This window comes from Salvelinus sp. IW2-2015, linkage group LG17 (genome assembly GCF_002910315.2).
Source record: "Salvelinus sp. IW2-2015 linkage group LG17, ASM291031v2, whole genome shotgun sequence".
NCBI lineage: Eukaryota > Metazoa > Chordata > Actinopteri > Salmoniformes > Salmonidae > Salvelinus > Salvelinus sp. IW2-2015.
Genome location: NC_036857.1, coordinates 4262405 through 4275528, shown reverse-complemented (window position 1 = coordinate 4275528; position 13124 = coordinate 4262405). Strand labels below are relative to the sequence as shown.

Sequence of the window (13124 nt, the reverse complement as noted above, 5' to 3'; positions counted from 1 at the left end):
TCTGGACCTTACTGTGCTACAGATTTTGTAGCCCATCCACCACATTGAAAGTGATGTGTGCATGACTTCACATGCATGTCTGATGTGTCTGATAACCATGAGGCTGTGGTGGCAGGATCAGAGCTGTTTCGCATTCACACCCCATGAGACATAAGAACAGAAAAGTAACCTAGGCTAAAAACCTAGGGTATGAAAACACATTAGGCCTAACTCAGTACAGCGGTGGAGGCTGCTGAGGGGAGGACGGCTCATAATAATGGCTGGAACAGAGCAAATGGAATGGCATCAAACCACGTGTTTGATGTATTTGATACCATTCCACCAAATCCGCTCCAGCCATTACCAGGAGCCAGTCCTCCCCAATGAAGGTGCCACCAACCTCCTGTGGCATAGAGGTATAGACTAGCCTATACCAACTGAAAGGAAAGCCTTTAACATGAGTAATTTAGACTACCATATTGAAGGGTGAAGTTCACTTTTCTTTATTATGAAACCCCTCTCTCTCTAAATTCAAGACGATCTGAGGTCTTAAGAGGTCGGTAATGACGTTCTGTACCACGTGCCTGTCTCTATGCTGACTACGTGCGTCGTATTTCCCTCTCCACACGCCTCCAGAAGCTGTGAGAGCCATTCGAAATAAACAAGAACGACGGGGGCCATTGTGTCACTAGCCCAAGTGGCCAGTATCACGTTTATCACCATTCGAGGAAGAGAGAGGTACCACCCTACCTAAGTTGGCATCAACAAAGCCCCAAATCTCACATTATTTATTTATTTTGTTACATATGCTTACGTTTATTTTTGACTTTTTCCACAATCTGAACTCCACCTCTATCAAATAAGGTAAGGTTTCTGTGAATTTATTCTTAAAAACGAGTTTTTACCTTTTCAAAGTTGTGCGAGCGTTACCTTTATGGTGCTAATGTTAGCCAGCTGCATGTCGCTCGCATAAAATGGCGACAGCAAGGGGCGAGTAGTTTTTGGAGGCTTGTCTCTTCCCCTGTTCTGAATTGGTTACAATATTACAAAGATGTATGTAGCCAGCCTATTAACTTATCGCTCACTTCGCAATTGAGCGGAAGAACAACACGCGCCAGTTTTGTTACAATGTATCAATTAATTTTCCTGACTGTCTCATTGACGAGATGTAATTTACAGGCTTTCCTCTTAAAATCACTCTCCCAATTTTAATTAATCACAGTTTTATCAGTTAACTAATGTAGTTAGTTATCATAACAACTTGCTTTACGTTGACGCACTCTAGGCGTTATGGGTTATGTAGAATTATTTTATTGTAATCAGTCCATCATATTGCATCCTCGTGCACGATTTTGAGGAAGATGGGCTATGAAAGTTTAACTTTAAGATATCTAGATGTCATAAAATCGTTTGACCATGCCAGTTTAGTACGCTGTTATGCAATTTGTAATCTACAATTATTGGAGTATAAGACTAAATATACTATGTTTTTCSCATTCTAGATATGACAGACATTGTCTGCTTAGTAATCAAATGTATTTGGATGATAAATGTTTTCAGAATATAGTTTTCACTATTCTGTCTCTTCATATTTACATTCATATCTCGACTAATGTACTGTGTATGCCTGATAGCCTAGGCTATATGAATGTATGCACGCAGCAGCAGTAGCTGTTTAGGTTACTCCCACCACATGTCAACATTGCCATGCTCTCTGTGCATGATAGATATTAGTTCAAAGCTGTTCCCAAAGGGCAAATTTGTATCTGATGTCCACATGATAAAACAGCCATAGAGCCCCAACTCTAATCCAGCTATCTATTAATCAACCATGTCACAGTTTTCACCCCTGACATACCATTGTTGGGGAGAAAAAGGTAGACTAGTCATTTATGATATGAAGAGGGGTTCAGTGTTTCAGATGAGATTCATTAAATAATTTATKAATGGGTTGTTGGTGCATTTAGTCAGTAACTGTGTTTTGTGTTGAATTGATTGCCTGAGGTCATGGTGGTGTGCCTATCTCCCTGATCGCGCACGCGCACACACACCCTCCCTTTCTCTCTTTGTGGCACAGTCTGCCAGGCCTGGTGTTGGCACAAATGCTTGATTGTATATGGACAGTAATTCAATATAGCATAGGCTGCATTAGAATGATTCTAATATCTGACTCTGTTACCATCAGATTTGAAAAGTGTCCCCAATGGCTCCATTGGCATTGTTGTTGTGAGATGTAGGCCACACAGAATAATTTAGCTGCTGCATGCACGTGGTAGTTTAAACTATCCCTTATTTGTTTATAAATAAAAACATACAACTATTTGYCTGTATTTCATCAACATGTCTGGCAAGGGTAGCAGTTAAACATTTTCTTGCCCGTCCTCATTTTTCAAAATAAACTTGGACTATTTTCTGTGTTGGCCTGCGKTCGTTTACCAACTGTTCAACTTTTATTCTCCACAAAACCCCACTAAGGCTGTCTGCTGTAAGACCCCTTTTTCTATAGGAGGAGAGGATTGGAAGCGAGAGGAGGAAGAGAGCGTGTGTGCCTGTGTCCAGAGCCAGCAGGTTTAGGTCAACAGTAACCGGCAGAGCACTGCCTGGCTAACAGCCTGTGATGTCAGCCATTTTAGGTTGGCCAGCACAGAGCATGGTGGTGCTCCGCCATTTTTCTCTCCCTACCCTCTTAACAATCCAGCTTTAAAGCCTGCACTGCCAGTGGCCACAGCAACGCAGGCTTTCGCAACCTTTTTGCAGCCGTTTGCGCTCCCTGACTTGAACACAGCCCAATTGGGATTCAGCAGCAGCTGAACTRTGACAATGTGTAGAGACAGTGTCATTAGGGTTTTGTTTCTGTTGCCAAAAGCGAAGAACAAATGATACAGCCTGAATGAAGGGAAACCTCAGAGACAAACATACGCAAGCCTCTGCTGTGGTGCCAGAGGAGGGAAAGGAGGAGGAGGAGGTGGTGATGGAAGGAGAGATTACTACCACATACTCCTGGTTTAGAGGGAGCTGAGGAGGGATGTAGAAGGGTAACTGTAGGGGTAGTATGGTGGGAGTATGGCTATTTTAAAGGGGTAGAGGGTCTCAGGGAAACAAAGAGAACTGGCCTCAGTGCTCCCAGCTTGTCTCTCAGTAACGGTGGGCAGTGACCCAGGCGTCTGTCTGTACAGAGTGTGAGCAGGAAAGGAAAGGACGCCATTCGCACCAGCCAATAGCGTGCGCTGGCGAGGGCGACCACACCTAGAAGACATGCACACCGCGTGAGTGAGGCACTGAAATAGGAGCAGGGCACGGACTCTCCAGTCACCACTCACAGGAGTGTGTGGAAAAAACAAGCCCACTAGAGCCAGGACCTGGATGGCATTTGAGGTGTRTTTGTTTGTGTGTGAGCTTGTGGGTGGATGCACGAGTGAGTGAAATGAGGAGAGTGGGAGGGAACGGGGGTGGGGGGGGCAGTTGCCATGGGGACAGTAACATACCAGTGGCACTGCCGACCTGTCTCTCTTGGCCGAACTTATTCAGAAAGGGAGTGGGTCAGAGAGAAAGAGGGGACAGAAAAAGGGGGAGAGAGGAAGAAGGGGGAGGGGTGAGGCAAGCAAACATGGGAAGGCTAGGGGATATGGGAGAGTCTCTCTCACACAGAGAGGACAGACAGATGGACACTGTCACGTGGACAGACAGGCATACAGCAGAGATGAGGGACAGGAGCCATAGTCAGGGATGTCATGCTGGCTGGGATGGCGTACGCACCCGGCCGGCTACGCTCCTAGACTATTTGGAGTGTTGGTCTCTAGTGTGTGGGGGCTAATATTGGACTATACACAGAGTATAGAAGCAAGTCCAGGGTATGATAGAGCGACGGGTGGGCATGTGAGTTTGAGCGCTCTACCTCTGACAGATTATTTGAGTGTCAGGACAATAACCACATTCTGTCTGTGTGGGTCACAGCGAGCTGTGTTGTGTGGGAAAATGGCCGCCCTACTGCCTCGGTAAACAAGCCTCACGCACAGGCATGCAGACAAGCACACACTCACACTCCCCCGTGCTCACACACACCCCRCATGCTCACACACAGGCACACTGATGTGCGCACGCATGCAAGCACCCACACTGACACACAATCAAGCTTCATGGTAAGTCTCGCTGTGCTCATGGAAAAACATTTCTGACCCATATTTTAGTTTTCAGCGGATCTCCCATAAGTCAACAGGGCTTGTCTGAGATCTGCTGAGATCAAGAGGAGAGGTTCACCAGTGTTGTACTGATACATGTATCTACTCAATTCCTGTGAAGCAGGTTCTTTGTTCATGTAATCTCTGTGAAATGTTCCTCTCGGAGATACTCAGTGTAAATACTGCTTAACAAAAGTCCACCTGGAGAATGAGCTCTCCTCCCAGCTGTGTGTTGTGTGAACCTACAGTAGTCAAGTTAGCCTAACGGTGGTGCTCCAAGGTGTTAATGGGGGGTTCACACACAGTTTGTGATCTTGTGTCTTTTAACTGCTCGTTGTAGCCAGTCGGGGGCTGGCGTGTGGTACTCGGCACAAAGGCACACACGCACATATCATGCTCATTCAGAAAAACACATGTGCAGACACACACTGCAGCCCAGCTCTCAGGTTGTGTCCACTGGCTGAAGAGCTTGCGGCGGAACATTCCAGTCTTCGCAGTCGAGGAGGGGGAGGAGAAATGACTTGATGTGATTGTAGTGCGAAGAGAGGCAGAGGGAGCGGGGGTTGGGTGGATGGGGGGGTGGTATTGGGGCAGAAAATTCCTGGCTGAAACACCTAACTGCTTCCTCCGAGACCGTTAACACCCCCCCTCGCTTCTCCACTCTCACCCCAACCCTCCTGCCCATCCCCCACCAACCTCTTTCCCCCCCCTCTCCCCATCAGGCCCATGTGATGGATGGCAGGGCCTGCCCACCCCCCCATAAGCCTTTGTGTTGGTCATGTGACTTGGCCGCCTTGGCAAAGCTGTGCCCCCTGATGCAGAACTGAATGGCAGGGGAGAGGGAGTGGCGGGTTGCAGAGAGAGAGAGGGGGGCACTATAGCCAAAACGGAGGGCAGTTACTCCCTTTGGGGGGGGGGGATCGCGTTCCCCCCACAATGGCAAAGGCCTGCTCTGCCTGTTAACCACTCGTACACCAGACACCAGTGTAGAGGAAAAGTATGATGCTTTGGAGAAGACCGGAAAGTATTTTCAATGAGGTTAGCAATTTTACTTTTAACACAGTTTGAGGCATAAAAAACATAAGATATTGCTGTTGGTGAATATGTTACGGAAGGGACTGGTCATTGGCTTGCTGCGTAATATAGGAGACTCACAGTAGCAACAAAAGATGAAACGTTGTTTTCAGATTATCATTTGCAATATCGTCTTCAGTGATTGTGTATTTTCAACACATGACCCACTCTCTTTATTGAAGAAGACTCCCCCATTGATAGAATCGATACAGATGCGCTGATTAGTAAGTCAGGTCAAGCTTTTTCTCCATAACTCCATTTAAACACCATGTCCTATTCGCAAAACATCCGCCACCTCAGTCCTCCAAAAGCCACTGCACCTTTAAGAGATTTGAAACTCTACACCCCTACACCATTTAGTCCATAGCTCAGAGGCTCACTGGAACTTTGGTCGGCAGTTTGGGTCCAGTCAGTTGGGACTACAAAATAACACGTTGCTCTTCGGCGCCATCAGGAGGGAAACACAACAGGTCTTAGACCAGTGTGTAGGGCCGACTTCATCTTACTATGGTTTCTGCTCCCACCCTGTGTGTGTGTGGATGCAGGGAACTTGGGTTAGAGGGTAAGATGACGCTGACCTAATTTGCACAGTGGACATGTCTGCCATGTGGCAGAGGTGAGAGACAGAGGTGTGTAAGCTCCTTATAAGGTAGGGGGATTCATTGTGTTCATGGAGGAGGCTTTGGGTTGAAGGACTGGTAGTGTGTGTGTGGTGCCGTTGGGAGTAATTGCTGTCCTCCATTATTTCACCAATGCATCTTGGGAGGGAGGAAGTGAGGGGAAGGAAGGGAGAAGTCGCACACCTAACAGGAAGCTACGCCATTTTGTTGTTGTTGTAGGGGTAGTTATAACATAGGAAAAGTTTGGATAGTGTAGAGATTGAATCTTTGTGTGTGTGCCATTCGCATGCCTAATACGAATCCCACCTTTACCCAAATGAAGTCTACCAAAATCCTGTGGAGTGAATGTCCCGCTACAGATTTGAAAATATTCACTAATGTTTTCTTTGGTGGTGTGAATTGTTTGGCCAGCCTATGAGTGTGGATCTGTCATGCGCTGTGCTGCGTCTGTCCAGGGTGGGTTGTGTTCCCTCTGAGGGTGTACTGTGTATGAGGCTGGGGAAGTTAGAGGCGTGGAGGAGAGAGGGTGTGGCCTGGGATAGCTCTCTAAAAAACTTTTTTACAGAAGAGTGAGAGACTAGGAGGGGAGCAGAGAGAAACACCCAATATTGGCCAATATCTTTGGTGGTGTGAATTGTAAGACAGCCTTGAGTTACTTGGCTTGTGAGTTGAGTTTTTAAAGGAGCAGACTGTATTTATTGACAAAGAAACAACACTGAAAATGATAGAACACTGTACCACAATTCAAGACATCTTTCATATCAGAGCATKTTGGCCTTTCCTTTGTCTGTATCAAATGAATTTCATTACGTAGTGTAATATGCTTCTGGGACTCGGTATAAAAATGATTGACCTCTTACAGTATAGTTTCATAATGATGACTTGAAGCTTAATTGTGTTTTTTCTTCTCCATCTTGTTTTCAGCGCAAACACACTGAGACGTGAGCAAACCCAACTCATGGTCATGTTTCACCACGCTCCCCTCCCAATGGCTGGTCCATAGTCGCCCCAACTGAACTACAAACTGACTGCTGTACTCCTTGGCCGGCTACCACAACCCCCCTCCCTTCCCCACACCATCCGCTCCAACCATGGCCAGCAAGAGGAAATCCACCATACCCTGTATGATCCCCCATAAGACCATGCACCTCCGGGAGGAGCTGGAGCAGGACTCATGCCTGTCAGACCCTCTCTCCCTCCTCCGACAGGCCCGGGAACAGGGCTACCCCTCTATGGGTGCGAGCGGTAACGGGCAGAGCCCCCGGGAGCGATCCCCAGGCAAATCCTCCAGGCCTGAGGGGGGCAATGATGTCAAAGATGGGTGTGGCACCTACACTTGCAGGCCGTGTAACTTTGAGACCCAGGACCTAAACCTGTTCCTGGACCACGTCTACAGTGGCCACCCGGACTTCAGAGCTGACCCCAGCTTCCAGTGCGTGGACTGTGGGGTGTCAGCGGCCAAGTTTGAGGGCTTGGCCCTGCACAATGCCCAGGTTCACCCCAGCACAGTGTGCACCACCCTGCAGCTGAGGAGGAGGGACAGGAGGGTGGTGGTGGAGCAGAGTCTGGTGACAGGGTCAGAGACCGGGAGGGACACAGAGATCACCATCACAAAGACCCCCATCATGAGGATGATGAAAGGGAAGTCAGAGTCCAAGAGGTTTGTGGTGTCCCATTCCTCTCCTGATGAACCCTCCCCAGACACCCTCCCCATCTCTAAGTCCAAGGAGATGGAGAGAAAAGAGACCCCCACAGTGACGGTTACCCACGTCCCTACCATAGTGCACAACGGGACAGCCACCAAGGTCACGCTCCCCTCTGCTATCCAGATAGTGAACGGCTCGGGGGCKCTGCCCATGCTCAAGACTGCCATCACACAGGTACTTAGTGCATTTGATCTTTTCTGTGTTTCACATCTTGGTCAGTCCATTACTGCAAATTACAATTGGTGCTCAATTAACTTCATTGAATTACATTGCCAGAATGTGTACAAGTTTCCTCAGGGAGTTGAATGCATTTCATATCAGACTGTCGACAATAATGTTTGTTTTCTATTCTCTGAACCAGGTGGTGTCAGTGGTCCAGAACAGGAACGTCTACCATCAGACAGCTCCCATCACRGTGTCCGCTGCCCTCTCCTCCTCCACATCCACCTCCTCCAAGAACATGCCCAAGGTACAAACATTGATTTACTTCCTGTCATTTTACCAGGAGGCCTGGAGCTCTTAACATACCAATTTGTGTCTGGTGATTGACTAGTGTCAGTCCAGCTTGATGAAGTTTAATTAGTGTATTTACATTTACCATGGAAATACATGGGTTTCAGTGTCTTTTGAGCTGTCAGTGTAAATCTGCTCCTAGTTTATATGAAATAGTTACATGAAGTAGTGTAAATTCAATGTAATTCCGATGTTGGTACTACATGAAATATATATTCTACCTTCTGTGGTGCAGGTGATGATCCCTCTGAGCAGCATCCCAACCTACAGCGCCTCCATGGACTCTTCCTCCTTCCTCAAGACGTCCTTCAGTAAGTTCCCCTATCCCACCAAGGCAGAGCTCTGCTACCTCACCGTGGTCACCAAGTTCCCAGAGGAGCAGATCAACATCTGGTTCACCGCCCAGAGACTCAAGCAAGGCATCAGCTGGTCTCCAGAGGAGATAGAGGAGGCCAGGAAGAAGATGTTCAACACCATCATACAGACATCTCCCCCTAGCACCCAGTACCAGCCATTGAGCCAGACCCACCACAGTCCAGCCCAGCACACCATCAGGGTCCTGCCTGCCTCTCTGGGGCCTACAGGGATCCCTCACATCCTCCAGGGCTCTCTGGTGGGTCAGGGTGGGGTGATTGTCACCCAGCCCATGATGGCCAACAGCATCCAGGTCAACAGTGCCCCCATGGCCCTGGCGGTCACACCCAAGCACCAAGCTGCAGCCCGCCCTATGATGCAGGCCCGGCCTGCTGCCGCCCTAGTGGCCGATAAGGGGATCAGCATGGTGGTGGAGAGCAGTAGTATTGGAAACAACATCATCATCAGTAGCCGTAATAGTGGAGGGAGTACTAGTAGTATCAGTAGTACTAGTAATAGTAGAAATGGTGCAGGGAGTACTAGTAGTACTAGTAATGGTGGAGGGAGTACTAGTAGTAACATCAGCAGTAGCCGTAGTGGTTACAATAGCAGTAGTTTCAGCAGCCATGCTAGTGTTATTAACCTTAGCTTTGGCAACAACAGGGGGAACAGCATTTATAGCACTGGAAAAGTCATTAACGCCAATGGTAAAATCAACCATGCTATTGCTAATCTCAGTGGGAAAAGCAACAGCAATGCTATCAGCATGGTTAAAAGCAGCAGCACTGACAGTAGGTACAACAACAGCAGCAAAAGCAACAGCAGTACTATTGCTAAAATGATAAGTGAAAGTCAAGTAACCGCTGATATTAAAAGCACCATGGACAACAAACCCAACAGCAGCAAAGATACTAACAGCAGCAGCTTGAGCAACAAGAAAACAATCACCACAACCAGTGGCCCCACAGCCACCCCTACTGCCATCACCACCAGTAACCCCACCACCACCAGTAACCCCACCACCACCAGTAATCCTACCAGTAACCCCACCACCACCAAAACAGAGGTGGCATCTTCCCCCTCCACCAAACCTTCCTCCTCATCTTCTCCGGCGCAGAGCGGGAGCACAGACGCCAGTGGAACCCCCAGCTCCAGAACGCTCCCCAACACCTTCCTGGACCCCGGCTTCTACAAGAGCAAGAAGACCGTGGAGCAACTGAGCGCGCTCAAAGAGAGCTTCACCAACAACCAGTTCCCCAACCAGGAAGAGGTGGACCGTCTCATCTCCTTCACCGGCCTGACCGTGCGCGAGGTCCGTAAGTGGTTCAGTGACCGCCGCTACCACTTCCGCAACCTCAAGGGGGGGCGTTCAAGCACGGGCGGTCAGGGGGGTGCTAGCGCAACGACCACACCCGGGACGCCCCGTGGTAACAGTGCTACCCCCATGGACCTCTCGGACACTGCCACTCCCAATGAGAATATTAAAATCTCCCAGCAGGGGTTGGCAGCCCTCAGCCCCCCTCCCTCACAGACACCCACCTCCCCCACCACCCCGTCCAGACGGCCACCCAGACCCCCCTCCCCAGACTTCACAGCCATCCGCTACAAAGAGAGGGACCCTCAGCAGGTGAGTGGTGGTGTGACRATTGACTTTGCACACAGCTTAATTTTTTCCCCCATAAGATAAAACAATTTTTTATTATAGGTGAAGTATCCCTTTAGTGTGTATTTACTGCCAATCAAATTGCTCACTGGGACATGAGAAACCTATGCTCGTCTACCCTACACTAATCTCTTCTCTACCCCACTAGGTGARGGCGCTGGAGGCCAGCTTCAGCCAGGACCCTGACCCACCTGGAGAGGAGGTGGACCGCCTCCGGGCCGAGACCAAAATGACCCGTAGAGAGATCCACGGCTGGTTCGCTGAACGCAGGAAGAGAGTCGCTGCTGAGAAGAAGAAAGAGGAGTTGGAGAGGGCGGAGCAAGCGGATGAGATGGAAGCAGGTGGAGGGGAGGAGGGAGGTAAGAGTAAGGATGATGTCGGGGTGAAGAAAGAGGAGGATGGTTCAGGCTCCGAGCTGAAGGTGAACCCAATTAAGATCAACCTGAAGATGCTCAAAGTGACTGAGTCAGATGGCAAACTGGAGTCTGAGGGAGGGCAGGCAGATAGCCCCACCATGCCTACCCTGTCTCCCTCCCCAGACCCAACATCAACCCCCACCCTTACCCCTGCTCCATCCACAATTCCAAGTCTAACCCCAAAGCCATCTCCATCACCTAAACCCTCCCCCACTACAACCCCAAAACCAGCAGCACCATCTTCCACCCCTGCCCTCAAGCCCTCCGCGTCCCCCAAACCCTCCCCTATCCGGGGCAAGAAGACATTAGAGCAGCTCCACCTCTTGAAGCAGGTGTTTGTCCGGACCCAGTGGCCCAGCGCAGCCCAGTATGACGAGCTGATCTCTTCCACAGGGCTGCCCAGGCCTGAGGTAGTGCGTTGGTTCGGGGACTGTCGCTACGTGCAGAAGAACGGCCAGCTTAAGTGGCTGGAGGCCTACCAGACCATGGTCCTGAAGGAGGACTTCCAGAGGGGAGACACTCAGATGCTCAAGGCCCATCTGGAGGCCCACGGGAGTCTGGAGGAAGAACAGGTAGGACTCTAAATTATCTGGGATAAATAGTTTTTCTTTTAATCTTCATATTCTGAAGTACCCTTGCACGAGCTGCTCATAGGAGCAGGATCCTGTTTCTGTAGCTTGATGTACAAGTACACCCCCTGGACAGGACGCTAGTCTATCGCAGTGCCTTGCCCCCAATTTATCTCCTTAATTCTGCGTGCCAAGCAGACTACTCAGGTCCCATTTTTACAGTCTTTGGGATGACTCAGCCGAGGATCGAACTTCCAAACTCAGGGCGGATACTATAACCACAAGGCCACTGAGTTGGTTCAAGTTACATGTAATAACACCAAGAAATKATCATTAAATGACATGGCATTTGTGCACCTGGATGTAAAGTGTGTCTATAGTATCATGTTGCCTGTGTGTCCAAATGTTGAGTAGCAGAATGCCTGTCAGTAGTGATTAGTAAGACTGTCTGTCCTCTACAGGTGTTGGAGCTGGCCCAGGCTAGTGGGCTGACCGAAGAGCTGGTACGACGCTGGTTCTCTACCCAGGCTCCTATACTGCTGCATGGGAAGGATAGGGGTGTTGCAGCCACAGAGGAGACACCCGTGGCAGGGGGAATAACACCCAACCCAGCACCCATGGAGGAAGGATCGTCAGAGCCGGTTGAAGGTGAGGAGAAGATGGAGCAGTCGGTGTGTGGAGAAGCGAAAGATGAGGAGCAGTCGGTGTGTGGAGAAGCGAAAGATGAGAGGAGCGTGGACACCAAGGCTGTGAATCCTGAAAAAGGTAGTGTTTTTTTTCTTGGTATATGCATTTAGAATGTTGGCACATGACACTGTCATAAAGTAGCACTACATACAAGGTTTATTTATTGTATTTATTTTTTCGTTTGTCACAGGAACAGACTGAGGGGCCTTTGTCTAGTTCAGGGTTTCCCCTCCCCCGGTGCACGTTTTGGTTTTTGCCCTAGCACTACACAGCTGATTCAAATAATCAAAGGTGATGAGTTGGTTGTTTCCATCAGCTATGTAGCGCTAGGGCAAAAACCAAAACGTGTGCACCCAGGGGTCCTCCCCAGGACCGAGTTTGGGAGACCCTGGTCTAGGGGTGGCCCAGAGAGACAATGCAGGTGGTCTTTGCACGGGGAGTGTTGTGAGTGCATGACAGCAGATGTGATTGTAACTGGATCACTAGAAATGGACCCTGAACTCCCCCCTACCCACACAACCACCCCTTTTACTGGGGATGGACATTGAACCCCGAACCCTCCGCTATGCTGAAGATGGCCTCCTGTCCGCTTTCCATTTTTCCGACACCCCCCACCCTACTCCTTCACATCCTCTAATCTGCCATTTTCTCCTTCAAAACAACAAGTTCCAGTTAAGACTCAAGTGCAGGATTTGCTGAGGAAGGGGGGTGTTTCTCTCCCCATCCTCTCCTGCGAATGGAGGGAGAGGAGAAAAGGGGAGGTTGGGATTTTGACTCCAGCAGACGTGAAAGGAGGGTGTGGGGTGTTTAAAAAAAATTGACTGGACAGATATCGACCAATCCAATCCTCCAGTGGGAGGATCACTGGTGTGAGGGAGGGGAAGAGACTGACTGTATCCAAGAGGTTTTTGGTACTGGGGTAGGAGAAACTGCACAGGTTTTTATTTTATTTTTAAAGGAGACTTGAGGTGAATATTAGATGTGTCCTTGTTTTAACATCAAGTGCTTCTGTTCTGTATGTCGTCTATCTTTTCATGGATCTTTTTCTTAAACTGTAACATCTTGACTGACTGTAAAAGAAGTTCCAACATACTTAGTTAGGCCTGTTGTATACTTTTTACAGATATTTGCAGAATAAACAATGTAACAAATTGGTTTCCTGTCACTTATTTTCAAAGTCAATGATCGAGGTTGACGTTTGTGTGGATCAGAGGAGTTAATCATTGAGCAATTTCTTAACACTTCAAACCTTCTCAGTAAACTGTAGGCCTACAGTTGCCTGATGTGAATGTGCACTAAACTGATTATTCATAGGACTGTTTATACATTATAATCAAACAAGCACAAGATCAGGCCAATCATAGT

The 13124-nt window shown here is 48.8% G+C and overlaps 1 protein-coding gene across 1 annotated transcript; it reads left to right on the top strand.

The window, feature by feature from the left end:
• Positions 1-603: 603 nt before the first annotated feature.
• Positions 604-12014, top strand: zhx3b (zinc fingers and homeoboxes 3b). The gene is made up of 7 exons (XM_024005545.3): positions 604-843; positions 6776-7731; positions 7919-8026; positions 8306-10051; positions 10236-11075; positions 11534-11837; positions 11950-12014. Exons 2-7 carry the CDS (start codon positions 6943-6945, stop codon positions 11958-11960), a joined length of 3798 nt encoding a protein of 1265 aa, XP_023861313.1. The 5' UTR covers positions 604-843; positions 6776-6942; the 3' UTR covers positions 11961-12014.
• The last annotated feature ends 1110 nt before the right edge of the window (positions 12015-13124 follow it).